The 27939-nt window shown below is 60.2% G+C and overlaps 1 protein-coding gene across 4 annotated transcripts; it reads left to right on the forward strand.

Moving 5' to 3' along the window:
• The first annotated feature begins 250 nt into the window (after positions 1 to 250).
• Slc8a2 (solute carrier family 8 member A2) lies at positions 251 to 27939 on the forward strand. Of its 4 annotated transcripts, none has more exons than XM_058582923.1 (11): positions 251 to 369; positions 3708 to 3786; positions 4024 to 4714; positions 7990 to 8654; positions 14597 to 15019; positions 19136 to 19239; positions 19382 to 19399; positions 21128 to 21252; positions 21512 to 21611; positions 24344 to 24622; positions 26922 to 27939. In XM_058582923.1, exons 2-11 carry the CDS (start codon positions 3734 to 3736, stop codon positions 27296 to 27298), a joined length of 2835 nt encoding a protein of 944 aa, XP_058438906.1. In that variant the 5' UTR covers positions 251 to 369; positions 3708 to 3733; the 3' UTR covers positions 27299 to 27939. The 4 variants fall into 4 exon arrangements, with proteins under 4 accessions (XP_058438906.1, XP_058438905.1, XP_046311825.1 ...); XM_058582922.1 differs by lacking the exon at positions 251 to 369 and adding an exon at positions 2620 to 3025; XM_046455869.2 differs by lacking the exons at positions 251 to 369; positions 3708 to 3786; positions 4024 to 4714; positions 7990 to 8654; positions 14597 to 15019 and adding an exon at positions 17976 to 18069.

Here is a 27939-nt window from a genome sequence, read left to right on the forward strand (position 1 = left end):
CTCGAGGCCCGTGACTATTTGTAGCTGCTTTGCATCTGGGCCCATGTATGGGCCGGAGACTGCGCGCGCTGGAGAGGTCGGGGCGCTTCTCAGACCCGCAGACAGCGCCCTCCGCTGCTGTCCCTGGCCTCTGGTGCTGAACCCGGAGTCTGGGTCGGAGGCTCGGGCTGCCTCCGCTCCCGGCCTCTCCCCCCACCCCCCGTCCGGCCCCGCCCCGCCCTCGCCGGCTCCTCCCTCCGGCCCCCGCCCCCTCCCCTGCTGCCTGCTCGGTCCCTCGCCAGTCGCGGCGCCTCTCGCTCCTCTCCCGCTGGCGGAGTCGCCCACCGCGGCCAGCCCAGCTGGGGGCACCTGCCCAGGCCGTGGGCGCAGGTAAGCGACCGAGCGCGGGGCGTGGGAGGAGACGCGGCCCCCAGGTGCGCGGTGGGGACGCGGGGGAGCTCCCTGGGCTCCCGGGGCCGGGCTGCGCGTCTGGCGGGGACCGGGGTGGGCAGGGGCCCGGGAGACCCCGGCCGCAGTCGCCGCCTTCCCGTGCCTGGCGCGCCCCCGGGGTCCCCGCGCCTCTCCCGGCGTCCCCGTCTGCCGCGCACTCCGTCCCCCGGCGGGTCCGCGGGCTCCCCGCGACGACTTCAAGTCCTCGGGTTCGCCGCCACCTCTTGCGCCATCTCTGCCTCCGCCTCTCGGGTCCGGCGGTCCCGGGCTCTGTCCGTCTGTCTGTCGGTCTGTTCGTCATCTGTCTCCCGCCTGCCTACCGCTCTGTCTCCCTGTCTCCCTGTCTCTGTTCCTTTTCGCCCTGGGAGCCGGTTACTCCTCCTACACACCTTTGCCTCCGCCCCTGGCAGGGGACCTGGGGGAAGACGGTCCCCCGCAGAGTGGCCCCCAGCAGGCCTGGAGCCCCCCAAACTCCGCGCCCCTCTCCAGCGGAGTTCCCTCCCATCCTCCCAGCGGCATCCGCCCCATCTCTCCCCAAGCAGAGCCCCTCCCCTGCCTTGTTGCTGGCACTCAGAGGCTGGTCCTTCCTGCAGTCTAACCTGAAACCTTTGTAGTAGAGATTGCACGGAGTAGTTCTTTCTTTTTCTAACCTTTCCTTTCCTCTTCGAATAAACTGGACCAGACCTTCCAGTCTAACTTCCATGCCTCTTGCTGTTTGTCCAGCTCTGGACTTATTCATTCTTTTGCCAACTGCTGAGTGACTTTCTTATTCCAGGCATAGCACTTCGTGTTGGCTCAGGTCATGCCAGTCCTTCCTATAGTCTCACTTCCATCCCTCTTGTGGCATGCCTGTCTCAGACTTGTCAGTAAGCTGGATTGCAAGGGCTTTCCAGACACCTCCTGGGGACTTTGAGAGGACCCTTCTGAGTCCAGAGGCGCCGGACATCCTCTTCCTGAAGGTGGGCGAGAGAGAGTAGGTGACCAGGGGGAAGTTTGAGCCCATGGCTGGAGCTGGCATGGGACCATATGTGCCCGTGTGTCCACCTCCTTCCTGGCTGCAAGTGAAGTCCCCGCCCAGCGTGACAGTGCCATGTGGGGACTCCAGATGGCTTGGGAGATCACCGGGCTAGGACTCTCCATCTATGCTCTGCCCCCGGCTTGGCCGAGCCCTTGGTGTATGGAGTTGGTGTGTGTGGTCCCCAGCTGGGATGCGGTGTGCAGGAGAGCCTGGGCCCTGGGGGCACTGAGGAGCTCAGGTAGAATCCGCACCCCAAAACCACATCGTCCTCCCAGGGCCAGCTGGAGGAACCCTGCCTGGCCCCGCCCACTCTCTGAGCAGGTGAGGGACCCCAGAGGTCCCACCGGTCACCAGGCCCACGTGCCCCTAGGCCTGCACTCACCCAGCACCCCTCCAGGTGGATGACCAGGAACTGGGGCGCTCACCACTGACCCAGCTGGCCACAGGCCCAGGAGGCCGAGGCCAGTAAGAGGTGACCGGGAGATGCTGCCACCTCCCTGGGCCCCAGAGAAGGTGCCTGCTATCTGCCCCACCCCCTCGCGGCTCAGGCGATCCTGTTGCCCCTGCACCCGACACAGCAGATCAGGTTCCAGGGCCGCTGCTGGAGGAGGCGGGGAGCCCGAGCTGCAGGGGCGGCAGGCTCTGGGTCATCATTTCACAAATATTTATCTAGTGCTTTCTCTTCCAGCCTCCTCTCCAGGCCCCAGTGAGAGGGAACTGGGTAGCAGGAAAGCCTTGGGGAGGCTGCCTTGCCAGCCCTGCAAGGAGGGGGCTTGAGCACGCATCCTGGCATCCTGCTCTGAACCTGGTCTCCCTTGAGGGCTGCAGCAGCAGAGACCGGTGGTTAGACTTGGGGGAAGACTTCCCAGGCCGCAGCTCCCTCCCAGAGAAAGGGAGTTAATGTGTTGAAGGATTCTCACTCTCAGGTGGCCCGTTTCTCCTGGAAGGCAAAGTGGAGGGAGGAAGGAACAAGCTTAAGTGTTTGCTCTGGATCCTGGTGGGCCTGTAATTATGCCTAAGTCGTTGCTAATTAGGGGGCTGCTAATTAGATGTATCATTAGGGGCCTTGTTGAGGGGACTAATTGTTCCGTGGCCCTTTAAGGATCACCCCTCTCCCCGCCCCTGCCTAAACCCCCCCCTTTTGGAGAAGTTCTGCCAACATTCTGCCTCCCTCCCCCAGAGGAGCCAGCTCCCAGCCCATGGTATGTGGGTGTGAGTTGGGGGCAGGCTGTGGGTTAGACTCCCAGAGGAACTTTTTAGACAGAATTGGAAGTTACTGGGAGACTTAAGGCTGATGGCAGAGAGAGGGGTCTGAGAGGGTGGAGGCTCAGATGACACCTCCCTCCCTCCCTCTCTCCCTCTCTCCTCCATTTATAGGCACTGGGTTACCATGGCAACGTGAGGGTGGGGCAGAGGCGCTCAGACTCTGAGCCCCTCTTGGAGAGAGCCTGGGAGCCACAGAGTTGGTGCTGGGTGACTTTGGGCAGGTTATTTAACCTCTGAGCCTTGAGCTTCTCATCTGTGAAATGGATGGGGACTCCCCCAAGGGGGTGGTGTCATTCTGGATTAAGTGTCCAGGTAAGGTGACGTCAGAGTGGATACCTGAAGGAAGAGGGTGCAAGGTTCGTGATGTGTGGAGAAGAGTGTCCTGGGAAAGGGGAGAGCAGGTGCAAAGGCCCTGGGGAGCAGACTGGTCTGGTGTGTCCCAGGAACAGTGGGGAGGGGCAGTGTGGCTGGTGCACTCTGGGCAAGGGGGCGAGGCCAGGGGAGGCAGGACGTGCGGGACCTGAGAGGCCAGAGGAAGCCCCGGAGGGTTCTGAGCAGAGGACCTGATCTAACAGGTGTCTCTAGGAGACCCGCACATGACGCAGAAATGGCTTCCCAAAGCCCAGACCAGGCCAGGGAGGCGGGCAGAAGGACCCCGTGCCCACGAATGGCACAAACCAGCTCAGGTCCCGGTGCCTCCGCTGCTGAGGAGCTGGGCGGCCTACAGAGCCTGGGGAGAGGCGCAGCACCGACACCCAGGGACCGTGTCGCAGGGTGGGGGTGAGGGAGGCTCCGCAGCCCCTGCCCAGCCCCACCTGAGACCAACAGGCCCACAGGCCTTCTTCCATGCCCGGCTCCCGCCATCTGTCGCTTCCTCAAGGGCTTCGTGTTGTCGCGCCCACCCACGTCCCCTCCTTTCTGGTGCTGTATACTATTCCACGGGCCTTCTCGCGGGGCTTCTGTTGGCTGCTGACTGGCGCCTGGGCTGTTTCAGGACTGTGCTGCTGTAGACGAGCTGCCATGAAGACTCCCGCAGGTGCCTCTTGGTGGACACATGGGCCTCTCTCTCTTGGGTAGGTTCCCAGGAACGGAGTCACTGAGGCTCAGGGTGCATGGTGCAGTCCCCAGGGCTCAGGCCAGCTTCCTGCCCACGCTCGCTCAGGGGTCTTCCGTGCCTCCCCCTTGGGTCTCTGTGTCCGCCGTGTCTCCTTTGGCCCCCATGTCGTCCTCAGCTCCCTGGGTGACCCCGTGGGCTTTGGCTGTGCCATGACAGGAGGGGCTGCTCCCCTCACCAGACTCCTCCTCCCTAGGGCTCCGACGCCCCCCATGGCTCCCCTGGCCTTGGTGGGGGTCGCGCTCCTCCTGGGGGCTCCCCCATGCTCAGGGGCGGCCACCCCGACCCCCTCCCTGCCGCCTCCCCCGGCCAATGACAGCGACCCCAGCCCCGGGGGCTGCCAGGGCTCCAACCGCTGCCAGCCGGGGGTGCTGCTGCCCGTGTGGGAGCCAGACGACCCCTCGCTGGGCGACAAGGCGGCGCGGGCGGTGGTCTACTTCGTGGCCATGGTCTACATGTTCCTGGGCGTGTCCATCATCGCTGACCGCTTCATGGCGTCCATCGAGGTCATCACATCCAAGGAGAAGGAGATCACCATCACCAAGGCCAACGGGGAGACCAGCGTGGGCACCGTGCGCATCTGGAATGAGACGGTGTCCAACCTGACGCTCATGGCCCTGGGCTCCTCGGCGCCCGAGATCCTGCTGTCCGTCATCGAGGTCTGTGGCCACAACTTCCAGGCCGGCGAGCTGGGCCCTGGCACCATCGTGGGCAGCGCAGCCTTCAACATGTTCGTGGTCATCGCCGTGTGCGTCTACGTCATCCCGGCCGGGGAGAGCCGCAGGATCAAGCACCTGCGGGTCTTCTTCGTCACCGCCTCCTGGAGCATCTTCGCCTACGTCTGGCTCTACCTCATCCTCGCCGTCTTTTCCCCGGGTGTGGTCCAGGTAAGCAAGGACACCCCCTGGTGCTCGTGTGGGGCAGAGCCCGAGGGGTGACTCTTGGCCTGGCGGGTTGACTTGTACATTTGAAAAAGTGCGTGCTCGCCGCGGAGCGGGCGCCGGGTACAGTTGTGCATACTCAGTACATACACTGCACAAGGAGCTCAAGCCAAAGAGGAGAGACCGGGCTGGAGCCTGCAGAGGCACCGGCACCGAAATGGGAGCACTGCACCCACCAGAGGGTTCCTTTTAGTCTTCACGAGGGTGCTGTGTGCGACAGCCCCTGTGGTCTGTGTGATGCGCCCAGCTCTGTCCGCCACTTCACCCTGACTCGCTACTGGTGGCGTAATTTATTCCTGCCGCTGCAATAAGACGTCCTACGTTTGCATAATTCATGCCGCACTTGGTTGCGTCGCCAGCCCCTTGTTTTCTGACAGCGCTAATTGGTTTGGGTGACTTGCCGGGATTTACAGGATGTACCCGGGGCCTGCGCGGAGGCCGGCCTCATCTGCTGGCCCAGCGCCGTGCAGCCCTCGTTTGCATAATCCATTCATTATTCATAATTGGTTTCTGATGTCGAGATAATTTATGCGGCTTCAGTGTCGGGTGTACCCGTCCAGTGCACCCTAGATACAAGCCCGGCGCCCCTTGGCATGATTCCTTCCTACTATGACCGGTTCAGCCTCGGCTGCATAACGGACACCTGCGTTCCGTGGCCATTTGCCTCACATTTGTGTCGTAACCTGCCCCCCCCCCAGCCTCCCTGACAACATTTGCTTAACGCACCTCCCACAGCTCCCTGGCTGCCACTCCATTTGCATAATTTATTTATGGCCTGTCCTGATTCGCTCACGCACATGCATAATTTATCCGCGGTGGCCTAGGCTTCCTTCACACTTGTGGGTGATTGTTCCCGCCTGTCACACTTCGCCAGTTAATAGTTTCTTCCAGGAAGGATCTAAAGCTAGCGGTGTAAAAATGCTTTGTGGGATGCGCTTCAGGCAGCACGAGGACCCAGAAACTCCAGTGAACCCCTTAGAATCACCTGTCAGTCACTCACCTGCGGGGCGGGCCCTGGAGGCGGGGCTTCCTTCCCGGGAAAACAGACTCCGCAGCTGCAAGTGGCTCAGTTGGGCTGCGGGGAGAGGGTCCTGCGGTTTCTGTGCACAGAGCCGGCAGGCTTCTGTTCCTTCAAGCCTTACCCTTCCTCTAGCCCTCGGTAAACAGTCAGAATGGGGTGGGGCCCTGGATCTTCAGAGAGGTCCCCTGCCAGGCTCATTTGTAAGGGCCTCTGGGCCCTCGGATGGGATCCACCCTCCATCTTTCCTTTATCTTCAATAAGAAAGGCAGCATTTGAGTTGGGCATTTTTTAATTTAATTTTTAATTAATTAAAAATGAGGCACTTTACCACCAAGCTACTTCTTTTAAATTATTTTTTGAGACAGGATCCTTCTAAATTGCAGTCTGTGATCCTCCTACCTCAGCCTCCTGCGTAACCTTGATTACAGACCTCCGTGCTGGGTAGCAACCCAGGCCTCATCATGCTAGGCAAGTGCTCTACCACTGAGCTACCCCCAAGCCTTTTTTATTTTTTATTTTGAGACAGGCTGTTGCTAAGTTGCTTAGAACCTTGCTAAATTGCCAAGGCTGGTCTCAAACCTGTGATCCTCCTGCTTCAGCCTCCCGAGTCCCTGGGATTACAGACATGTGCCACCACACGGGGCAAACTGGCAAGCCCTGGCTGGTGTTTTCGGAATGTGCCCGGGCTGTGGCCAGCTGGGCCCGAGATAACCAGACTAGAGGCGATGGTGACAGTGTGACTGCCCTTCCTGAGCGTCTCCACGTGCTGGGAACTGGTCGTGCTGAGTGCTGCTCATGCATGTATTCATTCCATCTTGGAATGTCCCCATTTTACTGACAGAGAGGCTGGGCCACCCTCCTCCTTAGATCCCAGCTCTCAGCTCGGGTCGTCCTTGTCTGTACTGGAAACTCATCTGAGGCAGCTTCGGGATGGTGGTCCAGCCGTGGGCGTCTCCTGGAGTCAGAGTCCTGCCCTGAGGGCTGCGAGCTCCCCAGGAGGAGGCCTGCGAGCTCCCCAGGAGGAGGCCTGCAAGGGCGAGTTGCTGGTGGAGCAGGCCCGGAGGGAACGCGCTGAGCAGGGAGCAGGCCCCAAGGGTGGGCAGGGTCTGGAGCAGTGGAGCCAGACCTGGTGGAGGGTGAGAGGGACAGGAGGAGACTGCTCTGCGCCTTCACAGGGGCTGGAACCAACCACAGGGTGGGGATGTGTGTCTCTTGGTGGTGGCTGAGAATGTGTGGGTTTCTGGCACCTGAGCAGCCAGGCATGATCACCAGTGGGTAAAAGGGGATGGATGGATGGGTGGGTGGATGGGTGAATAGAAGGGTGGGTTGGTGGGTAGATGTGTGGGTGGATGGGTGGGTAGGTTGGATGGGTGAGTGGATGGATGGTGGATGGATGGGTAGATGGGTAGATGGGTGGGTGAGTAAATGGATGGATGGTGGATGGGTGGTGGATGGATGGATGGTGGGTGGATGGTGGGTGGAAGAGTAGGTGGGTGGGTGGATGGGTGGGTAGGTTGGATGGGTGAGTGAGTGGATGGATGGTGGATGGATGGGTAGATGGGTGGGTTAGTGGATGGATGGATGGTGGATGGGTGGATGGATTGATGAATGGGTGGGTGAGTGGATGGATGGATGGTGGATGGGTGGATGGATTGATGAATGGGTGGGTAGATGGATGGTGGATGGATGGATAGTGGGTGGGTGGATGGATGGTGGATGGGTGGGTGGATGGGTAGATGGGTGGGTGAATAGATGGATGGATGGTGGATGGGTGGATGGATGGATGTTGGATGGATGGTGGATGGGTGGATGGATGGATGGATGGTGGGTGGATGGTGGGTGGATGAGTAGGTCGGTGGGTGGGTGGATGGGTGGGTGGATTGATGGATGGGTGGGTAGATGGATGGTGGATGGATGGATAGTGGGTAGATGGGTGGATGGATGGTGGGTGGATGGTGGGTAGATGAGTAGGTAGGTGGATGGATGGGTGGATGGATGGCTGAGTGGGTAGATGGATGATTGGCTGCGTGGCTGGGTGGGTGGTGGATGGGTGGATGGATGGGTGGCTGGGTGGATAGGAGGGGAGGCGCGGGGAGGTGGGGCGCACAGGGAGCTGCAGCTTGGAGACTCACGGGCTCCCGCGCAGTGCGTCCCCCTGCCGGCGCGGAGGTGGCGCGTCCTGATACCCAGCTGCCCGCAGGTGTGGGAGGCACTGCTGACCCTGATCTTCTTCCCGGTGTGTGTGGTGTTCGCCTGGATGGCCGACAAGCGGCTGCTGTTCTACAAGTACGTTTACAAGCGCTACCGCACCGACCCGCGCAGCGGCATCATCATTGGCGCTGAGGGCGACCCACCCAAGAGCATCGAGCTGGACGGCACGTTTGTGGGCAGCGAGGCACCAGGCGAGCTGGGCGGCCTGGGCCCGGGCCCTGCCGAGGCACGCGAGCTGGACGCCAGCCGCCGCGAGGTCATCCAGATCCTCAAGGATCTCAAGCAGAAGCACCCGGACAAGGACCTGGAGCAGCTGGTGGGCATCGCCAACTACTACGCGCTACTGCACCAGCAGAAGAGCCGCGCCTTCTACCGCATCCAGGCCACGCGGCTGATGACCGGCGCGGGCAACGTGCTACGGCGACACGCAGCCGACGCCTCGCGCAGAGCCACCCCCGCTGATGGCCCTGGAGAGGATGAGGACGACGGCGCCAGCCGCATCTTCTTCGAGCCCAGCCTGTACCACTGCCTGGAGAACTGCGGCTCCGTGCTGCTGTCGGTCACCTGCCAGGGCGGCGAGGGCAACAGCACCTTCTACGTGGACTACCGCACGGAGGACGGCTCGGCCAAGGCGGGCTCCGACTACGAGTACAGGTAGGTCCCCGGACGAGTACAGGTGGGTCCCTGGCCAGGCCGCCACCCCCTGCTGCTGCGCAGGCGGCTGTCCACAGGGCCATCTCTGCCCCAGCTGCAGCCTGCGGCTCTGGCCTCAGGACCCATCCCTTGCTACGGGTGACCTGTGGTGTTGGTTCATTTTTTTAAATTATTTTTTTGGTACCAGGGACTGAACCCAGGGGCACATAACCACTGAGCCACATCCTTTATTTTTTAGAGACTGGGTCTTGCTATGTTGCTCAGGGTCTTGCTAAGGTTCTGAGGCTGGCTTTGCAATCCTCCTGTCTGAGACTCCTGAGCTGCTGGGAGTGCAGGCATGCGCCACCGCGCCTGGCTAATTTTCTCTCTCTCTTTTTTTTTTCTTAATTTTGGGACAGTCCCCAGGTTGCCCAGGCTGGCCTGGGACTTGCAGTCCTGTCTCAACCTCCCAAGTTGCTGGGGTTACAGGCGTGTGCCATGGGGTCTGGCTCTCACCCACTGGTCCTCGAGAACATTCATTGTGTCAGACACTGGGCCAGGCGTGTGGCACACAGCTCTGGGCCACACAACTGGCTGTGGGCAGACTGCCCCTCTGCTGTTCCTTGTCCACCTGTGGGCTCTGGGCCTGATACCTGCTGTGCTCCTTGTTACAGTGGTGATGAATGTTCTGTCACTCAGAGGAACCAACCCTCCCTGATGCTTGGAGTAACTGATTTTCGAGTGGGGTGTCCCCCTGTGCCAGCCGTTGTTCTGGATGCCATGCTGAAGGCATGCCCCAGCCGACGGCGGCCATGCCCGGCTGCCACTCCAACACACAAGAGTTGTGCGAGGCTCTTGCTGTAGGCCTTGACCTTTGAACCATGGCAGCTCTGTCACCTGCTCCGTCTCCTATGGGGAGACCTCCTCCCGTATTCTAGTAATAAGTCACATTTATAGGGAGCCTACTGTGTGCCAGACCTGTTCCAGGCATTTATACAGAACAGTGCACAGGGCAAGGCTCCCGCCACCTGCACCTCCTGTGTGGGGGCCCAGCTGTTTGAATTTCTGTAGTTTCACTGTCTGTCTTGTATCTAGGAGGGTAAGTGCCTGTGCACACGCGGAGCAGCCATCGCATGCCTGATTGGAAGACAGAGCCTTGTCCTCTCACGGGTCCCCTGTGTCGTTCACTGCTTCACTGGAGTGTCAGAACTGTGCAGTTTCAGCTGTTGTGGCTTTGGTGTCTGTTTCACGACTTGGCTGATCTAGTCCCCAGCCCCGTCATGTACAGTGACCCTCAGCTGGTCTGCGACAGAGGCAATCCTCGGTGCACCTGTCATGGTGCCTGAACGTGGTGGGGAATCTCTCACCCCAGCCCCCCCTCCCATGGTCATAACTCATCCACAGCCTTCAGTCTTATCACAGCCTGATGCGCGGCTGTCCCCACAGTCGTGACAGGATTACCTTTTAGTGGGCACTTGCCATGTGCCAGGCACCGCCCCAGGATTTCAGCTCACATGGTAGCTTGGAGGGACAGGCTCGGGCTTCGCACTGCCCCTATTCTGCAGCTGTCTGGTATGGTGTTCACGCGGCTCCATTTTAACCCTGTGGCTCTAGCACAGGTAGAGCGAGCAGCCCACGGCACCTGCCTGAATGCAGGTGCTCACTGAGCACCTACTGTGTACCAGTGAGCACACCACCGTGAACAGGGCGGCAGGGTCCTTGCACTCCAGTTGCAAAAATGACGTCCGTGACCCCACACGTCAGAAGGTGCCATGTAGTAAATGTCGCGCTGCACGGTGACTAGGGGGAGCAGAGGGAGACGGCTGGCACATCCCATCCTTGGTCTCCACAGTCACTGCCTCGGTCCCTCTCCTTAGCCCTCTTCCTGTGGGCCTGGGAGAGCCCCTCATCCAAGAGTTCCTGCTGAGCACCTGCTGTGTGCTTGGTGCATTTGTGGGGACCCCACATCAGACAATAAACGACGACACCGAGGTCCCAGCTCACTCGCAGAGGCAGATCCTTCCTGTGTCTGGTTCTCCTGCGGCCGCGCCCTCGAGACTCAGGGCTTCGCAAAGACCTTTGTTGGTCCAGGTCGAGCCTTTGCCATGTGTCTACTCTGCCACTGGTGGTGACCATCACAGTGAAAAAACCTAGGACACCCCGTCCAGGTGGAGCCCGGATGCTCCTGGGAGACCCTGGGAGGCCAGCACTGCTGACGTAAAAGTGCCAGGAGCGGAAAGAGCCGTGCCAGTCGGCAGGGCACACAGGGGCTGGCGCGGGGCTTCCCACAGGGGCTGCACCTGTCCGTCACGGTGCGGGGGCCTCCCTGGGCTGCACTCCCAGCCCCTCCGCCCTCCTCTCCCCGATGCTGGGTTCTCTTCTTGACAGGTTTCTAGGTCCAACACTGGGCCTCGGCAGGACCTTCAGCCACCCAGTCCCCTCTGGCTATCACTTCCCACCTTCACGGCACTATGGACACTTGTAGGTCTTGCCCTCTGCTCAGCCAGCCAGCGTCCCACATCCACCCACTTCCCTCCCCCGCCCCTGCCTGAGCATGCCAACTCCTCACGGGCCTTTGTTCCAACATCCGTGGCAGGGAATCCCTTTGCCACCTGTGACCTCCTCCTCCAGCCTCCCCACTATCCCCCAGTTGGGGAAGCTGCATTCACTGCGATGGGACTTGCTTTGGTCTCCCCCTCCACTCTTCCACTGCTGTCCACACCCGGGTCTGCACTGCCCCCAGGTAAAGCCTGAGTCTTGGTGGAAGGAAGTGAGTCCAGGTGTTCCCTGCAGGAAGCAGAGGCCACTTTCTCACCTGCAAAGGACTTTACCTCCAACATGTTGGAAGAGAGCAAAGGGTTGAGGATGTGGCTCAGTGACAGAGTACCTGTAGAGTGCTTGAGGCCTGGGTTCCATCTCCAGCACTGCACAGAGTTAAGTTCCTTGGGCAAAGCTCTGCCTCTGTTTGGGGAAATAGGGCTACTGAATTCAGTTGTTGAGGTTGTACACTGTGCAAGGTCACTATATCTGAGGATGCTCTATTCATAGTGGACATTGTAGATGTGTATGTCTACTTGAACAATTTCCTAAGTCATGGAAATAAGGGTCATCAAAAAGAGAGCCTTTTTCTAATTTTCACCCAGGTACCACATGGGGAAAGGGTGGCCCTATGGGCCTCAGTTTCTTCAAATGAAACCTGATCTCTGAAACCCCCAAATAACATGACTATTCTAACAGATTTAAGGCTCTATAATCCTAATACACTAAATGTCCAAAGTTCTGAGATTCTAGGATTCTAACATTTTGGCATTCTAAACCACACCCCAACTGTCTGGTTTGACAGCTCTGGGGTTTTTGCCGCCTTGGATTCTGTGACCAGTGGTGGGTGGTTCTGTGTTATTTTTCTTCTTTTTTACTGCTGAGCCACATCCCCAGCCCTTTTTATTTTTATTTGAGACAGGGTCTCACTAAAATTGCTTAGGGCCTCACTAAGTGGCTGAGGCTGGCCTTGAACTCATGATCTTTCTGCTGCAGCCTCCTGGCTCACGGGGATCACAGGTGTGCACCACCACGCCAGCCTTGAAATAAGGATGTGGCACTCTACGAGAGTGAGCTGCAGACCCTTTTCCCCTGAATCCTACAGCCTCAGAATAAGGCAGGCCAGGAGGTGTGGCTGCTGGTAGAGCGCTGGCCTGGGCTCGATCCCCAGCGCTGAGAGAGATGAAGAACGGACACGTTCTCCTGTGTGAGCGCTTCCTGATGATCGCACTCGGGAAACTTAACTGCTGAATGGATGTGGTCCAGCCTCCAGCCTGTGACTGCGTTTACCAGTGTCCCCATGCCATCCCATGGCTGTGTTCTTCTGTCTTCCCACTCCATCCATAACCACCGTGGCATTCGGCCGTCACGTCTGGTTGGTCTCCTCCAGCCTGGATGGGCTTCTGTGACTTTTGTGTCCCTGGCTCTTTTGAAGATGATTGGCAGTTGCTAGAACAGCCCTTGGTTGAGTCTGTCCCATGTCTGCTCACGGTTAGACTCAGCTGGGCACCTCTGGCGGAAGTGCATGGAAGGGTGCCGTGTCCTCCCCGGTACACTGTCTCAGGAGGCACATGTCACCTGCTTGTCCTTCACTGGGGTTCTCCAGTTTAACTGTTTGGCAAAGCTGATGCTAAATTCGCCACATTCTGCTATTTGAATTTCTAACATTCTGGGGATTTAGAGTCCTAAGATTCAAGCATTAATTAATATGCATCTGTCACTTGCTAACTTCTGCGAGTGCTTCCACGGGGCCTGCAAGGGCCTCCCTGAGGTTAACTCTGTCCTCAGCACAATGCCAGCAAGTAGACACTGTGATTAGCTCCATTTTATAGATGAAAAAACTGAGGCCGAGGACTGCAGATCAGTGACTGTGACCATCATACAGCGGGCGGCTGGCAGCAGGTCAGCCCACCCAGCATGAAGCCACCATGGACAGCAAAGCCTGCTGCTTCCACAGCAGGAAGCCCCTTGTCCGTCCACCCCAGGTCTTGCCACCTGCTTCTGCACCCCTGTCTCTTTGCCAGGACCTTGAGGTCCCTTGGTCCTTCCCACAGAACTGAGCTTCTCTTGAAGAACTGGAGCCCAGAGGCCCTTTATCACAAAGGTGGTGATGCAACAAGACCCCTCACCAGGCTCACAGCGCCTTCCAGTGTGACACGGAGCCCCTTGTGGCAGGCTGGAAGGGACTCCGGGGAAGTGACAGGTTTTGAGGTTCAATACCATCTCAGAGTCAGGTCGATGTCTGCAGTTCCACCAGGAGGAGCCCACTCCTCGGGCTATCACTGCCTGCCCACGGCCAGAACCCAGGCCAGCTCCCGTGCCTCCCCAGTCAGAAGACTCCCATGGCTCTGCCTCACTCAAACCTGGCGTCCTCACCGAGGCCCCACGAATCCGTCCTGTCCCCTCTCTGCTGCAGCCCCTCTCACTGTTTCCTGAAACCCAGCTCAGCTCCCGCCTCGGGACACGCGGCCCCCTGCTCGCCTTCCCAGGAGTCCTGCCCTGAATCCCCCACAGCTCCCCCACCGCCTCCAGCTCTGCTCACAGGGGCTTCTCAGAAGGCTCCCCACCCCCAGGACACCTCCCTCTCCCCTCCCGCTACTCACCCTCTGCTCAGCGGCACCCTGTCCCCGGGGCCTCACTCTCCAGGCTGCCCTGACGCAGCTGGGCCAGGCAGGGTGTCTGATCTGCTTTAGCTGCTCTTGCCCACACTGAGACCAGGGCCTGGCACACAGCAGGTGCTCAGTTAGTGTGTGGTGAGTAAAAGAACAAGCGTGTAATTGCCACTGAGTATGTACTTGTCGCTCCGGTGCAACTCTCCTGTGGGGCTGGGAACCCCGTGAGGACAGGACCTGGTCATGGCTGTGTCCCTGGTGCCACTCAGGACAGGGCACAGCAGCTTGGGGAGTATCTGTGGGACAAATTGATGATGCTGAGTTAAGGAATGTAGACTTTCTCTTGGGGACAGGTGGAAACCCAATAAGATTTTGTTTTGTTTATGTCAGAGGAGTGACAAGGCGGTCCCACGGTCCCTAAATCCCTACTTCTCAGAGTGTGGCCCCAGTACCAGACCATCCACACCCCCTGAAGCTCCTGAGAGATTCAGGGGGTCCTGAACCAGAATTACAGTTTAGGAGACCAGGGCATCCACATGCAGCACCCCGAGGTTCAGGAAGCAGCTGGAGAGCACCCCCTGCCTCAGCTCTGGGGTTTCCCATGTTGCCTGCAGCTTGCCCAGAACACCTCCTTCTGGGTTAGGTCGTCACCCCGGAAGCCTGCCCTGATCTGTCCCTCAAGACCTCCAGGTGGGAGAGACGCACTCGGTCTTGCTCCCCTGCTCCGCCGCCCCTCCTGCAGGAAGCCCACCCCAAAACCCCCTACAACACGCTGTTGACCGAGCTCTTCCCTCTCGCCCTTCCCGGCCGCAGCGAGGGCACGCTGGTGTTCAAGCCAGGCGAGACGCAGAAGGAGCTGCGCATCGGCATCATCGACGACGACATCTTCGAGGAGGACGAACACTTCTTCGTGCGACTGCTGAACCTGCGCGTGGGCGACGCGCAGGGCATGTTCGAGCCTGACGGTGGGGGGCGGCCCAAGGGGCGACTAGTGTCGCCGTTGCTGGCCACCGTCACCATCCTGGACGACGACCACGCGGGCATCTTCTCCTTCCAGGACCGCCTGCTGCACGTGAGCGAGTGCATGGGCACCGTGGACGTGCGCGTCGTGCGCAGCTCTGGCGCGCGTGGCACTGTGCGCCTCCCCTACCGCACGGTGGACGGCACGGCGCGTGGCGGCGGCGTGCACTATGAGGACGCCTGCGGCGAACTTGAGTTCGGCGACGATGAGACCATGTGAGTGCGTTGGTCCGTGGCAGGTACCCCAGGCCAGGCGCGGGTGGATGGGGAAATGGCGGGAGAAATGGATTTGGCTGGGGGGAAGGGCGTGGCTGTGGGGGCGGGGGGAAGGGCGGGGTCTGGGAGAGGGGCGTAGCTGTGGAGGCAGGGATGGGCCTGGGTGGGCGGGGCCTGGGAGATGGACTTGGGAGAAGGACGTGGCTGGAGGCAGGGCGGGGCCTGGGAGAAGGGCGTGGCTGTGGAGGCAGGGCGGGGCCTGGGAGAAGGGCGTGGCTGTGGAGGCAGGGCGGGGCCTGGGTGGGCGGGGCCTGGGAGATGGACTTGGGGAAAGGGCGGGCCTGGTTGTGGGGGCAGGAGGGGACCTTGGGCTTGGGCAGGACCTCGGGAGGGGTGAGGCCTGGGGGGCTGCGGAGATGAGGTGGGGTCTCGGGCCGTGATGGGCGGGGCGTGACTGAGATGAAGGACAGGATTTGGCCCAGAGAACTGCCTAGGGTCCAGCGACAACAGGGACCACGGGTGGTAGAGTGACAAGGGTGGACAGGTGAGGAGAAACTGGAGAGCAGGAGAGGGTGTGGCGAAGGTGGTGGTAGCTGGAGGAGACGCAGTGTGGCCATCCAGGGGATGAAGGCAGGGCCCTGTGGAGCCGGGTCGCTGTCGTTGGAGACGGAGCGGGGGGCTGAAGAGGATGTGAGGTCCCCGTGGGGCTAGAGGAAATAGTTGTGGGCTGCGGAAAAAGGTGGCCCCAAGGGACTGCAGGGGCCTGGGGAGGCGGGGGTCGTGGGCGTGAGCAGGAACCTGGGGAAGTGAGAGGCCTACGGGCAGGAGTGGGGGCCCTGGAGGAAGGGCCGGGGAGGCTGGGGGCCTGGAGGGCTGGGTCTGGTAGGCGGCTGGGGGCAGAGACGCACGGGCCGCGGGTGGAAGCAGGACACGCGTTGATGCAGAGCCCCGTAGACAGACAGACGCACGCTAGAGAGCAGCGGCTGCCTTGTCGTGCCCCCTGGCCGCGCCCCCTCACATTGAGGCCCGAGTCTCTCCTGAGGTCCTGCAGCCTTACCTCCCCCACCCGCCTGCCGGGAGCAGCCGCACCTCCCGCTCCTCTGCCCGCGCGTCCGCCCCCGCACGCCCGGCTGTCTCCCTCCTGCACGCCGCCCACGCGCCTGCCGCCCCGCGGAGCCCCCACCGCGCCTCTCCCTCCTCCTCCCGGCCTCCGTGCCTCCGCCTCGGACTGCGCTTGTCTCTCATCTCTCCCTTTGCATCTCTGCATCTCGGGCTTCCCAGGAGCGCTCGTCCTCTCTGGGTCTCTGGGTCTTAGTTAATCCCTGGCTTTGTCGGGAGTATCTGGTTCCCAGTCTGCGACACAGACTCTCCATACCTCTTCGCTGTCTCTGGCTCTTTTCTGTCTTGCTGGGAACTTGGGTTGGGGGTTTCTGGGAGCGTCGTTTCAGCCCCATCTCACATCCCAGAGGGAAAGGAAATGGGGGGAGTTGTTTCTGCTGTTCTGGTCCTTCCTGAAGTCTAACCTGCTTTCCTCCTCTGTGGGCCCTTTCCTCCCCCACAGGCTTCCCCAGGCTGGGACACCCTGTGTCCCCCACCCCCGCCCAAGTTTCCAGCTGTGGCTTCAAGAAACAGAGAACAGGAGGCTAATTAGCGTTTAGGGAAACACATGCTTCCTGTGATGGGCAGGCGCTAATTAGAAGCACTTTGAAGCAGCCAGGCTGGAGAGGAGGCCCAGGCAGGATCAACAGAGCAGGAGGCAGGAAGAGACGGAGGCAGACAGAGGAGACCCTGAGGAGGAAACAGGGAGGACAGAGGCAGCATGCCGCATGCCAGGGAGAGTCAGAGACCAAGGAGAAGGAAACTGAGCGGTGGCAGAGGCTGGGGAGTGGGGAGGCAGGCAGACACTGAGGCAGAGGAAACAGAGAGATGCAGGGAGATAAAGACAACATGGAGACTGCGATCCAGGGAAGGAGAGATGCCCATGTTCTAGAGAAAAGAGAGCACTGGAGTCAACAGGAGAGGGGGACCAGTGAGGCGGGGATTTCTGGGAAGCAAAGGGGTCAGGGTGGGGAGGAAGGCTGCCTCCTTAGATCTCAGGAAGTCCTTCTCTTGCCTAGCTAGAGTCTCTCTTGCTGTCCTTTGACAGTTGGGTTTCTCCTCCTTCTGGGTCCCCTTATGACATGCCTGCTAGAGCACCAGTTGATGTGCATGTCACTGGGCGTCAGTCATTGTGTGTCAGTGGATCACAGTGTGTCTGTAAGAGTGCGTGATGGAGATGTGTGTGTGCCACCATGTCAGCACGTCACCATGTCAGTGATTGTCACGGGTGACAACCTGTCAAGAGTGAGGACGTTTTCCTGGGAGATCTGTTTTTCGGCACCACGGACAGCACCTGGCCCACTCCCAAGGTCCCAGTTTCTTCTGATCCATAGGAAAATTTAAATCTCCCCAAACCAGGAAGGTGGACCCCGGCATGTGTCCCCTGTGACTGTAACCCCAGCAACTTGGGACGCTGAGGAAGGAGGATCCCAGGTTCAAGGCCAGCATGGGTTACATAACAAGAGCCTATCTCAGAGAGGGCTGGGGAGTAGCCCCGTGGTGGGGTACCCCCAGGTTCATCCCCAGCACCCCACACTAGCAGATACAAGAGAAGGGAAGATGGGGGGGGAGCCGACAGGATTGGAGCAGGAAGGGGGTGGAGACCAGAGTGCAGAGACACACGGGGCAGAGAAGGGGACCTCGGGAGCCTTGGTGGCACCTCAGCGGGGCCTCAGGTTGGCGCTGTCACCAGGCCGCGGGGGTGTCCTGCTAACTAACAGGCAGCTGGCCTGTGGATCTCGCCACACATCGGGAATGGCAGGGGGTGCTGGCGGGGCGTGGGCGGTGTGACTGGCTGTGCTTCCTCTCTGGGGACGGCGGGGGCTGGGTGTTTGTGTTGCTGGGTGCTGGGCCAGGCCTTGTGGGGCTACAGGTTCCACAGCTGAGAGAGTTGTAATGGCCGAGCTGCGGAATTCTGGGATTGTGGGTCCTTGTGATTATGGGGGGAAGAGGTGAGTTGTGTACCCTGAAGGGAACGGTAACGTCTGGCTGTCCCCAGCCTCACCTGGTTCCCATGGGAGCAGAGGCAGAGCCAATCGAGTAGCCCTTGGCTGACCCTCGGGGGGTGGCCAGGAGGGAGCAGGAAGCTGAGGCTGGTCTGCACGGAGGGACTGAGTTAGCAGGTGTCCACGGAGGACGTGCCCGTGCAGGTGCCGGGTGCAGCAGAGACCGAGGCAGGTCACCTGGTGGAGCTTCCATTTTAAAGCAAGGAGACAGACGCCAAGCAAACAAAATCAGTGTGTCGCAGGGTGTGTTAGGAAGTGACGTGGAGACTAGGGCAGAGCTCTGTGAGGGCCCGGGGCCCTGGGCAGGGACAGCGAGGGGTGTCAGCACTAGGGTGGTGGGAGGGGGCTTCATGGAGAGGGTGGAGTCTGAGCAGAACGCTGCAGGGAGGAGGGCGTGACCTGGGAATCGCGTTCTGGCTGGGGTGCCAGAGCCGGGCCAGGAGCGGCCTGCCACGCGGAGGTGGAGTGGGACAGCCAGAGGAGGCGGCCGGCCTCATGGAGTCCAGTGGACATTCGAGACTTTGGTTTTATTCTGAGTGAGTCGGGGGCCAGGCACACATTTGAGCAGAGGAGGGACCCCATCTGACCAGGGTTTTGCTGGGATCCCTGTGGCTGTGTTGAGCACTTGGTCTGTGGGTGGTGGCGCCAAGGCATAGGCTGTGTAGGAGGGGAGCGCAGTGTCCAGGTGGGCAGCGATGGCGGCTGGGCAGCAGTGGAGGAGAGGGCCACCCAAGCCTCAGGGAGGGGCTGGGACTCAAGGTTTTGAGGGAGAAAAGTTCAAGTTGGTTTCCTTGGCAACTCGGATTGTCTGAGATTGTCTGGCTTGGCTTCCCCCTCGGTGCCTGGGTGTGACTCCAGCAAATGGGCACAACAGCAAGTCCCCTCCTGGGCGCGTGAGGGCTAAAGGAGGCGGTGGCCTGGGATGCAGGAGCTGGGAGGAGGCTGCGGGGGCTGGGAGGAGGCTGCGGGGCCTGGGAGGGCTTGACGCTGGTGTCCTGCCTCGTGCTGCCAGGAAGACCCTGCAGGTGAAGATCGTGGACGACGAAGAGTACGAGAAGAAGGACAACTTCTTCATCGAGCTGGGCCAGCCCCAGTGGCTTAAGCGAGGGATTTCAGGTGAGAGGGACGCGCGGGCTGTGGGAGAAGCAGGGTCCAGGGCTGGGGGGTCCTTGGGCTCACCTGCGGGCGCCCTTCAGCTGTGAACCCAAGCTCCGCGGGGACGTGGTCTCACTGTCTCCCTGTCTCTGTCTCTCCCCAGCTCTGCTACTCAACCAAGGTGAGTCGGGCGCCCCGGGCCTGAGCGGGGAGGGGCTGCTGGGGGGCCTGCGGGAGGGGTGGGGACCCAAGGTGGGGTCTGAGGCGGCTGCAGGTGATCTGGGGTTGGACTGGGGCTGGGTGAGGGCTGGGGCCACACACTGGGCCCCCCTCAGCTGGGGTTAGCGGCGGGGGTGTGGAGGTCAGATTTGTATTCGTGGTCATGTTGGGCAGAAGGCATAGAACCCGATCCGGCCCTGCTGGGGTAGGGGAGTCAGGTTTGGGATGGCCAGGACCAGGTGGAGTGGAGACCTGAGAGCCGTGTCCAACTGGGTCAAGGTGAGAGGCCAGCCAGAGGCGGCCTCCAGGGCCTGTGTTGGGATTAGATTAGAGCTGGGTCCAACTTACACCAAGCTGCAGCCCAAGTCCCATGTGAGTCCTCAAGGTTGAGGGGTTGGGGTTAGACACGGGTCAGCGTCACAGACGGGCTGAGAGTAGGGCTAGGGTCAGTGGCCTGGAGATAGCAGTAGTCGCCTTGGAGTGAGGACCAGAGTTGGGCCTGTGGGTAGACGGCAGAGTGGGTAACAGGAGCCTCTGTAAGGGAACGCTCATCCCAGAACTCGACCCCACGTCACTGTGTCTTGCCCAGGCAGTTTTGTGAGTGTGCCTGGTTGACGGGTGGCCGTCTCCTTCCATCCTGTGGCTTTGCCACACTGGGGCCCTCTGCTTCCTGCTGGAGGACAGGGCAGGAGAGTTTGGAGGCCTAACTGGGAGGTTTTCAAGGGCCAACTGTCCATTGCTTATGCCCTCATCCTATGGGCTGCCCCTGGGTCACATGACTATACCTAGCTGCAAGGAAGGCTGGGAAATGTAGTTCAGCTCTTTCCTCAGTGGAGAACTGTCTCTGCCACGTGGTCACATTCTTTATTGGTGGTTTGGGGTCACGTGTGGTGCTGGAGTTAGGTCAGGGGTTGGATTTGGGATTTTGCTGGGGGGTACCAATGGGCCAGGTGACGGGCAATGTTGGAGTTGGGATGGGGTTAGGGAGAGGGTTGGGTTGAGGTCAGATCTGGGGTTGTGGGTTGGGGTTTAAAGTCAGGGTTGTGACAAAAGACTCACATGTGGGACCACAGTTAGAATCAGACTTGCAGTTGGGGACCAGAGCTGGGATTGGCTTGGTGTGGGCTTGTGGTAAAGGGCCTCAGACCCAGGGCTTAGGGTGAGTTTGGACCCAAGATTTTACCAAAATCAGGCATCTTCCTGTTTCCTCCCACATAAGACACTCTCTAGGGTGTCCTCAGAGCCTGGCTGTAGAGACCAGGCTGCCTCCCCAGGGGTGGTGATGACGGCGATGTTGGTGATGATAGGAAAGAAAATGCCACTTATTGAGTAGCTTTTGCACGTCAGGCACTGTGCAAGCCCTACACATGAATTAAATCGCTTAATTCTCACAACCATCCTATCAGGTAGGTATTCATATCTATTTTACAGATATGAAAACTGAGGCACAGAGAGGCTGAGGCACTGCCCAAGCTCACACAGCCTCCATGCTATGAACCCCAGAGCCTAACAGCTGAACCTCGTGGGTTTTAGCACCAAGGGAATTCATGGAGGGAACTGGGAGGGATCGCCAAAGAGGTTTCCCAGAGAGCAGAGAGCTTTTCTCTACTGAAGGGAACAGGTAGTCAAAGCATCGAAGGCCACTTAGGCAGGCCTCCTGGGAGTCTTATCCCAGTCCCTCATGCTGCAGGGGATGGGGACAGGAAGCTGACAGCCGAGGAGGAGGAGGCCCGGAGGATAGCAGAGATGGGCAAGCCAGTGCTGGGGGAGAACTGCCGGCTGGAGGTCATCATCGAGGAGTCCTACGACTTCAAGGTGACTTGCTGGGGCTTCACCTTCCTGGAGTCTGGCCTGGGTCACTTCCTTGGGGAAGGTCCAGAGAGGGAGGAGCCACAGCCGTGCTCCAGGGCAGTGTCAGCACCATGGACAGCACCCCACTTGCTAGTCCAACCGGGCTGTGGGGGGCTGTGGAGGACAGGACTGGGAGCATGGGGGAGTCGCCAGTCCCTCTGTCCCCCACAGAGCCACCCGGTGTTCCTGGGCAGTGATGGCTCTCCCGCCCTCTCGTCCCCAGAACACAGTGGATAAACTCATCAAGAAGACAAACCTGGCCTTGGTGATTGGGACCCACTCCTGGAGGGAGCAGTTTTTGGAGGCGGTCACAGTGAGCGCAGGTAAGTGGAGAGGAAGGGAGGAAGGGGGTGCAGAGATGGAGGGGAGGGGAGAAATAGTGGATGGAGAGAGGGACAGGGACAGAGGGACATGACAGGAATTGGCCCCAGAGAGGCAGACAGAGAGAAAATCAGAGGGGTCCAGAGAGACAGAACAGAAACAGGAGAGACAGACACAGATGCTCACCGGAAACCAGAGAAGGCGGGAGACGGAAGCGTGAGACAGAGGGCCCTAGAGTCCCAGGGGGGGACACAAACAAGACAGAGGTGGAGAAGGTTGTGGCAGAGGCTGGCTGGTCAGGGTTTGGCTTTGGGCCCAGGGGACTCATGGCGGCCTGCGCTTTCTCCTGGTGGTGAGCATCAGGCAGCCGGGTGGTAGGGACAGGGGAAATGGTGTGGCCCCCCCAGACAGAGCCTGGGCTCCCCGTTGCTATGGAGACCGTCACCAGGCTCCCATCTCTCCCACCTGCACCTGCCCACCCTCCTCAAGCCTCACATGGACCCGCAGCGCCCCCGTGTGGCCATAGACAGAACGGCATGTGGGTCCACAGAGAGGCGCTGGGGCTGGCCCTCTGCCAGGCAGATGGGGAAACAGAGTCTCGCAGCTGGAGGAGGAACTGGCCTGAGTCCCACAGGGTGTCCAGAGGCCAGGGACAGAGCTCAGGGCTCTGTGCTTTACACAGCTTCAGGTTTCCTTCAGGGAGACCCCAGCTGGTGGGGCCTGATGCAGAGAAGCCAGGCTTTGGGAAGGGGAAGGCTGCAGACCTGCAAGACCATGGCCTCTCCCTCTGGAGTAGGCTTCTTTCAACACGTTTCTGAGGGTCCTCTGGGACATTGCTGGGGACACAGAAGGGACCAAGACAGCCCTGGCCCTGTCCTCATGGAACTCACAGTCCAGTGAAAGAGACGGACGTGAGACACGGGGGAGCCCTGCCCCCGGAGGTCCGAGAAGCCCTCCCAGAGGAGGAGGCACCAGGCTGTGTTCAGATGGGAGAGAGCCTGCAGCACAGCTCCCCAGGCAAGGCACAGCCATGTGCAGAGGTCTAGGCGTGGCAGGTGATGGCGGGTGGGGAGAGGTACCTGGTGCAGGGCATAAGGCAGATAGAGGATGCAGCTAGAGGTGGTCGAGTCTGGGTTGGAGGGCACTAGGGAGCCATGGCAGATTTTGGAACAGGGCAGGGAAAAGCCCAAAGTGAGGCAGCACCCTGTTCCCAGAGCGTAGCCCCCTGCTCTGGCCTCAGCTGTGTCTCCCTGTGGTTTAGTTACAGATAAATTCAGCAGCAAACAGAAAACTCAACCACAGGTGGTGTAAGGCCACTGAAGATTACTTTCCTCATGAAAAAACCTGTAGCAGGCAATGAATTGGTGTAGCAGCTCAGTGGCGTTGCTGAACATCTGGCTCCTTTGCTTTCCTTCCCTTTTTCAGAGTTTCCTTGTGGTTGTAAAATGGCTGCTGTGCCAGCAGATGTCAAGTTCCTATTCCAAGCAGGAAGAGAGAGGAAGCAGGAAGGGGCAGGGAGTCTGAGTTTCCATTTTACTTGAGGTTGCAGCAAAACCTCACTCCCTGAGACAGTGTGCAGGAAGACTGCACAGACTACTCAGTTAAGCTCTTACAAATTCAGGCATTGGTTTCTTTGACAGGCCAAGCAGCTGAGTAGACAGGACAGTAGGGAAGGGACCTGGGACCCCAGCACGGTCAGCTTCTCCCTGCCCCCGTCACCAGGCATCTCTGCTCACTGACACTTTGACGTTTCTTGGAAACAGATGTAGAGGAGCCGGCAGCCTGAACCTGGGAGGGGCTCTGTCACAGCTGACCCAGCTCCCACTTGGCTGGCGCGCTCTGAGTGTCCACTCCGGGCTTGTGATAGTGTCTGTGTCTTCCAGGTGTCCCGCCTGGGATGCACAGGCGCGTCATCCGTCACCAAATGCTTCTCGCCTTAGGACGAGGTCATCCAGACATTTCCTTTGTGCTTTTACATCATGCAAGTTACTGCAGGCCACAAGCGGTTCAAATTAGGTCACGCTAGGTGACATACTATAAAAACGAGGCTTCCTTTACAAAGCTAAAAATACAACCACGCACAGTGCTCACATCAGAAAAGCTTTCTAGAAACCCTGTTCATGTCTCACTGCCAGGCAAGGCAAGATGGCAACTGTTGCAAGGGATTCTGGGAAAGCATGTCTTTACATTGCTAGCTGCAAGGAATTCTGGGAAACAGAATATTTTTGTCTGAGGTCATGGTTTTTGCTAGCCTCAGGGGATTCTGGGAAGGTGACTAATTTTAGCTGGTGTGTGTCTCTTCTGCTGCAGGAGATTCTGGGAAAGTGAGTATGTGTAGCTGAGAATGTGGCCACTTAGCTGCAGTGATTCTGAAGAGTGGATATTTTTAGCTAGAAATAGAGCCACCCTAGAGCAGGGGTCCTGGGAAGCTGGGTATTTGCCCTGTTCCAAAATCTGCCATGGCTCCCTAGTGCCCTCCAACCCAGACTCGACCACCTCTAGCTGCATCCCCTATCTGCCTTATGCCATGTGGGATCCTGAGAAGTGAATGTTTTTGCCCAGGCTCATGTGCTCTCTGAGGGCAAGGGATTCTGGGAAAGTAGCTCTTCAGCTGTTGACCTGGCCACCCTGGCCGCAGGGCCCGGGGAAGCAGTGAGTTTGGTGAGGCTCACTGAGAGTGTGGAGGGGCGAGGCCGAGGGAGGCGAGTGTGCCCAGCGGGGTCTGTGCTCACAGGGGACGAGGAGGAGGAGGAGGACGGGTCCCGGGAGGAGCGGCTGCCGTCCTGCTTCGACTACGTCATGCACTTCCTGACGGTGTTCTGGAAGGTGCTCTTCGCCTGCGTGCCCCCCACCGAGTACTGCCACGGCTGGGCCTGCTTTGGCGTCTGCATCCTGGTCATCGGCCTGCTCACCGCGCTCATCGGCGACCTGGCCTCACACTTTGGCTGCACTGTGGGCCTCAAGGACTCTGTCAACGCCGTGGTCTTCGTGGCCCTGGGCACCTCCATCCCTGGTAACTCCTGAGCGAGCCCCTGGGGCAGGGCCACCCAGAGGGGCCCTGCAGAGATGAGGAGGGGTCCCACAGAGCCCACCCTCAGTCCCTGAGAAATGGATTCGGGAATGATGGCAGCCAGGCAGGGTCCCTGGTGATGTGGGAATGGCGTCCTCCCCAAAGCAAGCCGGCAGGACCTCCCGCAGAGCCGGGCATGGGCAAGGGCAGGAGCTGGCGTGGATTCCACAGAAAGGAGGCGGAGCTGGGGGCTGAGGGGTCCCTGGTCTCCGCAGAGGCTCCCTGGAAGCAGTTCAGTGGCTCCACAGGGGGAGGACACTAGTGTCCCCTCCCTCAGGGAGCCAGGCAGAAGGTGGCCCAGGAGCTGTGGGCCTGAAGGCAACCAGCCGGCCCGGGTGGATCAGAGCAGAGGAGCAGAGGGCAGGAGGGGCGAGGGCCAGAGACCAGGGCGGGCCTCGCCCACTTGGGGGCACGTCCCCACAGGAGCCACATCTCCTTCCCCTAAGGAAGGTCCCTCAGAAACAAGGTGACAACTGAAACTCTCCTGAGAGCAGGAACACCGGGGGCAGGGGCCTCACGCCTTTGTCGTCCATGCCCCTAAAGGCTCAGCAAGTGACCAGCGGGTGCCAGAGAGAGCAGGCAGCGGCTCCCTTAGGAAGCAGGCCCTGGAGCCCCTTGACCACAGGCAGCCCCAGAGAAAGGGCCTGGAGCCCTAGAAACCAGGCATGCCGCACCCCGGGCAGCAACTCCACAGGAAGATGCAGGGATTCCCACAGAGTATGCAGTGGAGCCCACTCAGTGCAGCCTAGTCCCATAGAAGCAGACAACAAATTTGATAGGAAGTATACAGTGGAGCCCACTCAATAAAGACAAGTCTCATAGAAGCAGGTAGTCCCACGGGAATAGGCAGTGAGTATCAGAGTATACAGTGGAGCCAATTGAATGCAGATGTCTCTAGAGAGAAAGGGAATGGATATTACATAAAGTATGCATTGACTCCCACTAAATGTAAACAATCCCAGAGATGTATGCAGTGGAGGCCACTGAATGCAGACACGTCCCAAAAAAAGAAGTAGTGAGCCTCGTCGAGTGGAGAGAGTGGGGCCCGTGAGTCCCCACAAGCAGGGCGTGTCTGCCAGTGCTCATCATCCCCACAAAGAAAAGGCAGCAAGTGCCTTGCAAGTATGCAATGGTGCCCACTGAATGCAGACAGGCCACATAGACAGCTCTGTCTCCAAGTGCAGGCGACCCACAGAAACCGCAGCAGGAGGCCCACTTCCAGTGGAGTCTCCTCTCGCGGTCTCTGGGCCCGTGTCTTCCGTGGGGCTCATTCAGTGGGCTCCATGGGCAGCTGTCCTGGGGTCTCGCTGCCTCCTTTTATGGTAAAGGATGGTGGCAGTGGGCTCCCTGGCCCCCGAGGGGCCTCACTGCTCTCCTAGGAGGCTCGTGTTTGGCGGGCTCCATGCCACGCCTTGTTTTAAATCCGGGGGAGAGGAGGGGACCCAGGACCTCACAACCGCCATGCCAGCGGGCTGTGGGGAGCATGCGCAGCCTGCCCAGCCCGCTTTCCCCGGGACCGGCAGCGTCCGGTTCAGCGGAGTCGCTGCAGCCTTCAGACTCCTGCCTCCCTCTCGGTTTGTCTGCACTTAGTAGGCTCCACGGCCTGCTAGGTAAGAGACTCATGGCCTCTTCCTGTGGGACTTGCGGAGCACACTGAATGTAGCAAGTCATATGGGAGGCGCTGTGTCCCCGAAGCTGGCAGCGGTGCCCAATGAGTGCAGACAGGCCCCACGGAGCGGGCAGTGAGCGGGCAGTGAAGGTGCGCAGGGCACCCACTGATGGGAGGCCAGGGAAGGCAGCCCGCGGCCCTGCGAGACAGGAAGAAGAGCCCACTGAATGCAAACAGTTCCCGGGGAATGAGCAGGGTTCCATTCAAAGTAAGCAGGGAAGCCGGTCACCGCACCCTGCGATCCCAGCCACTTGGGAGGCTGAGGCAGGAGGATCTCAAGTTCAAGGCCAGCCTCAGCAAGTTAGATGTAAAATAACGCGGGCTGGGATGTGGCCGGGGGTCCAGGGCCCGGGTTCAGTCCCCAGGGCAGCTGGATAAGTGAGGGCAGGCAGGGGCGCCCTGGCAAGGCGACTGCGCCCTGGGGAGGGAGCCTCCAGGGACTTCGCCTCCGGGTCCTGGTCGGCTTCCAGCTGCGCCCGCCGAGGGCCCAGGGTAGGGGGGGTCTGCTGGAAAGCAGGCGGCGGGGCGGGGGCGGCGCGCTGGGCCCCTCCGACCGCGGTCTCTGCCCCGCAGACACCTTCGCCAGCAAGGTGGCGGCGCTGCAGGACCAGTGTGCGGACGCGTCCATCGGCAACGTGACGGGCTCCAACGCCGTGAACGTCTTCCTGGGCCTGGGCGTGGCCTGGTCGGTGGCCGCCGTGTACTGGGCGGTGCAGGGCCGCCCCTTCGAGGTGCGCACGGGCACGCTGGCCTTCTCCGTCACGCTCTTCACCGTTTTCGCCTTCGTGGGCATCGCCGTGCTGCTCTACCGGCGCCGGCCGCACATCGGCGGCGAGCTGGGCGGCCCGCGCGGACCCAAGCTCGCCACCACCGCGCTCTTCCTGGGCCTCTGGTTCCTCTACATCCTCTTCGCCAGCCTCGAGGCTTACTGCCACATCCGGGGTTTCTAGGGCCCTGCCTCCGCGGGACTCGGCTGCACCTGCTCTCGGACCCTCGGTCTCGTTCTCCAGACTCAGCCTGGAACGCTGGGACTCAGCTCCTTCCTCCGCAAAGACAGGGCCGCCGCCTCCTGGGGTTCAGCTTCCCTATTCCTGGGATCCCATTGCCCCCTGTCCTTTGTCCCCAGTGACTCAGGCCCCCCACCCCCCGAGTTCCCCTGCCTTCTCTGAGGAAAACCTCTGTGGTTACCCTAACTCCAGCCCACCCTGGTTACTTACATCCCCGGGGAAATGTCCACCTCCAGGCCCCTCCCATAGAACCACCCCAGTGACCATTCCTCCAGAGAGCCCAGCGTCTCTTTCTCCCAGACGCCCAGCCTAACTGTCCCATAGTCTCCCTTCCCCCGACGACACCCCCCTTCCGTGCCCAGAACTTGCCCTTCCCGGGAAGCCTTGGCGGTGCGGGTCCATCCCAGGAAGCCAGAGCGCAGCCCTTCCCCAGCAGGGAGCCCAGTCGGCCCAGGGGGCAGGTGGGTGGGTGTGCTAGGACTTCTCCCCGGGGCTGCGGGAGGACACTGACCCCGAGCCGGGGAGGGAGGGAGAAGCCTGGTTTCCTCCCAAGGCTCCGGCTGGAGGCGGCACGTCTCGAACCC

Source organism: Marmota monax, unplaced genomic scaffold (assembly GCF_021218885.2).
Source record: "Marmota monax isolate L192 unplaced genomic scaffold, Marmota_monax_Labrador192_F-V1.1 WCK01_AAM20220418_F8-fsc00149, whole genome shotgun sequence".
In the NCBI taxonomy this organism is placed as follows: domain Eukaryota; kingdom Metazoa; phylum Chordata; class Mammalia; order Rodentia; family Sciuridae; genus Marmota; species Marmota monax.

Bases quoted from the DNA above. Each gene is read 5' to 3' on its own strand.
- Slc8a2 (XM_058582922.1), top strand. From the start codon at position 2,974: ATGGATGGGGACTCCCCCAAGGGGGTGGTGTCATTCTGGATTAAGTGT. The intron at 3,026-3,707 runs GTAAGGTGACGT...GGGCTGTTTCAG, and splicing joins ATTCTGGATTAAGTGTCCAG to GACTGTGCTGCTGTAGACGA. The intron at 8,655-14,596 runs GTAGGTCCCCGG...TCCCGGCCGCAG, and splicing joins GGCTCCGACTACGAGTACAG to CGAGGGCACGCTGGTGTTCA.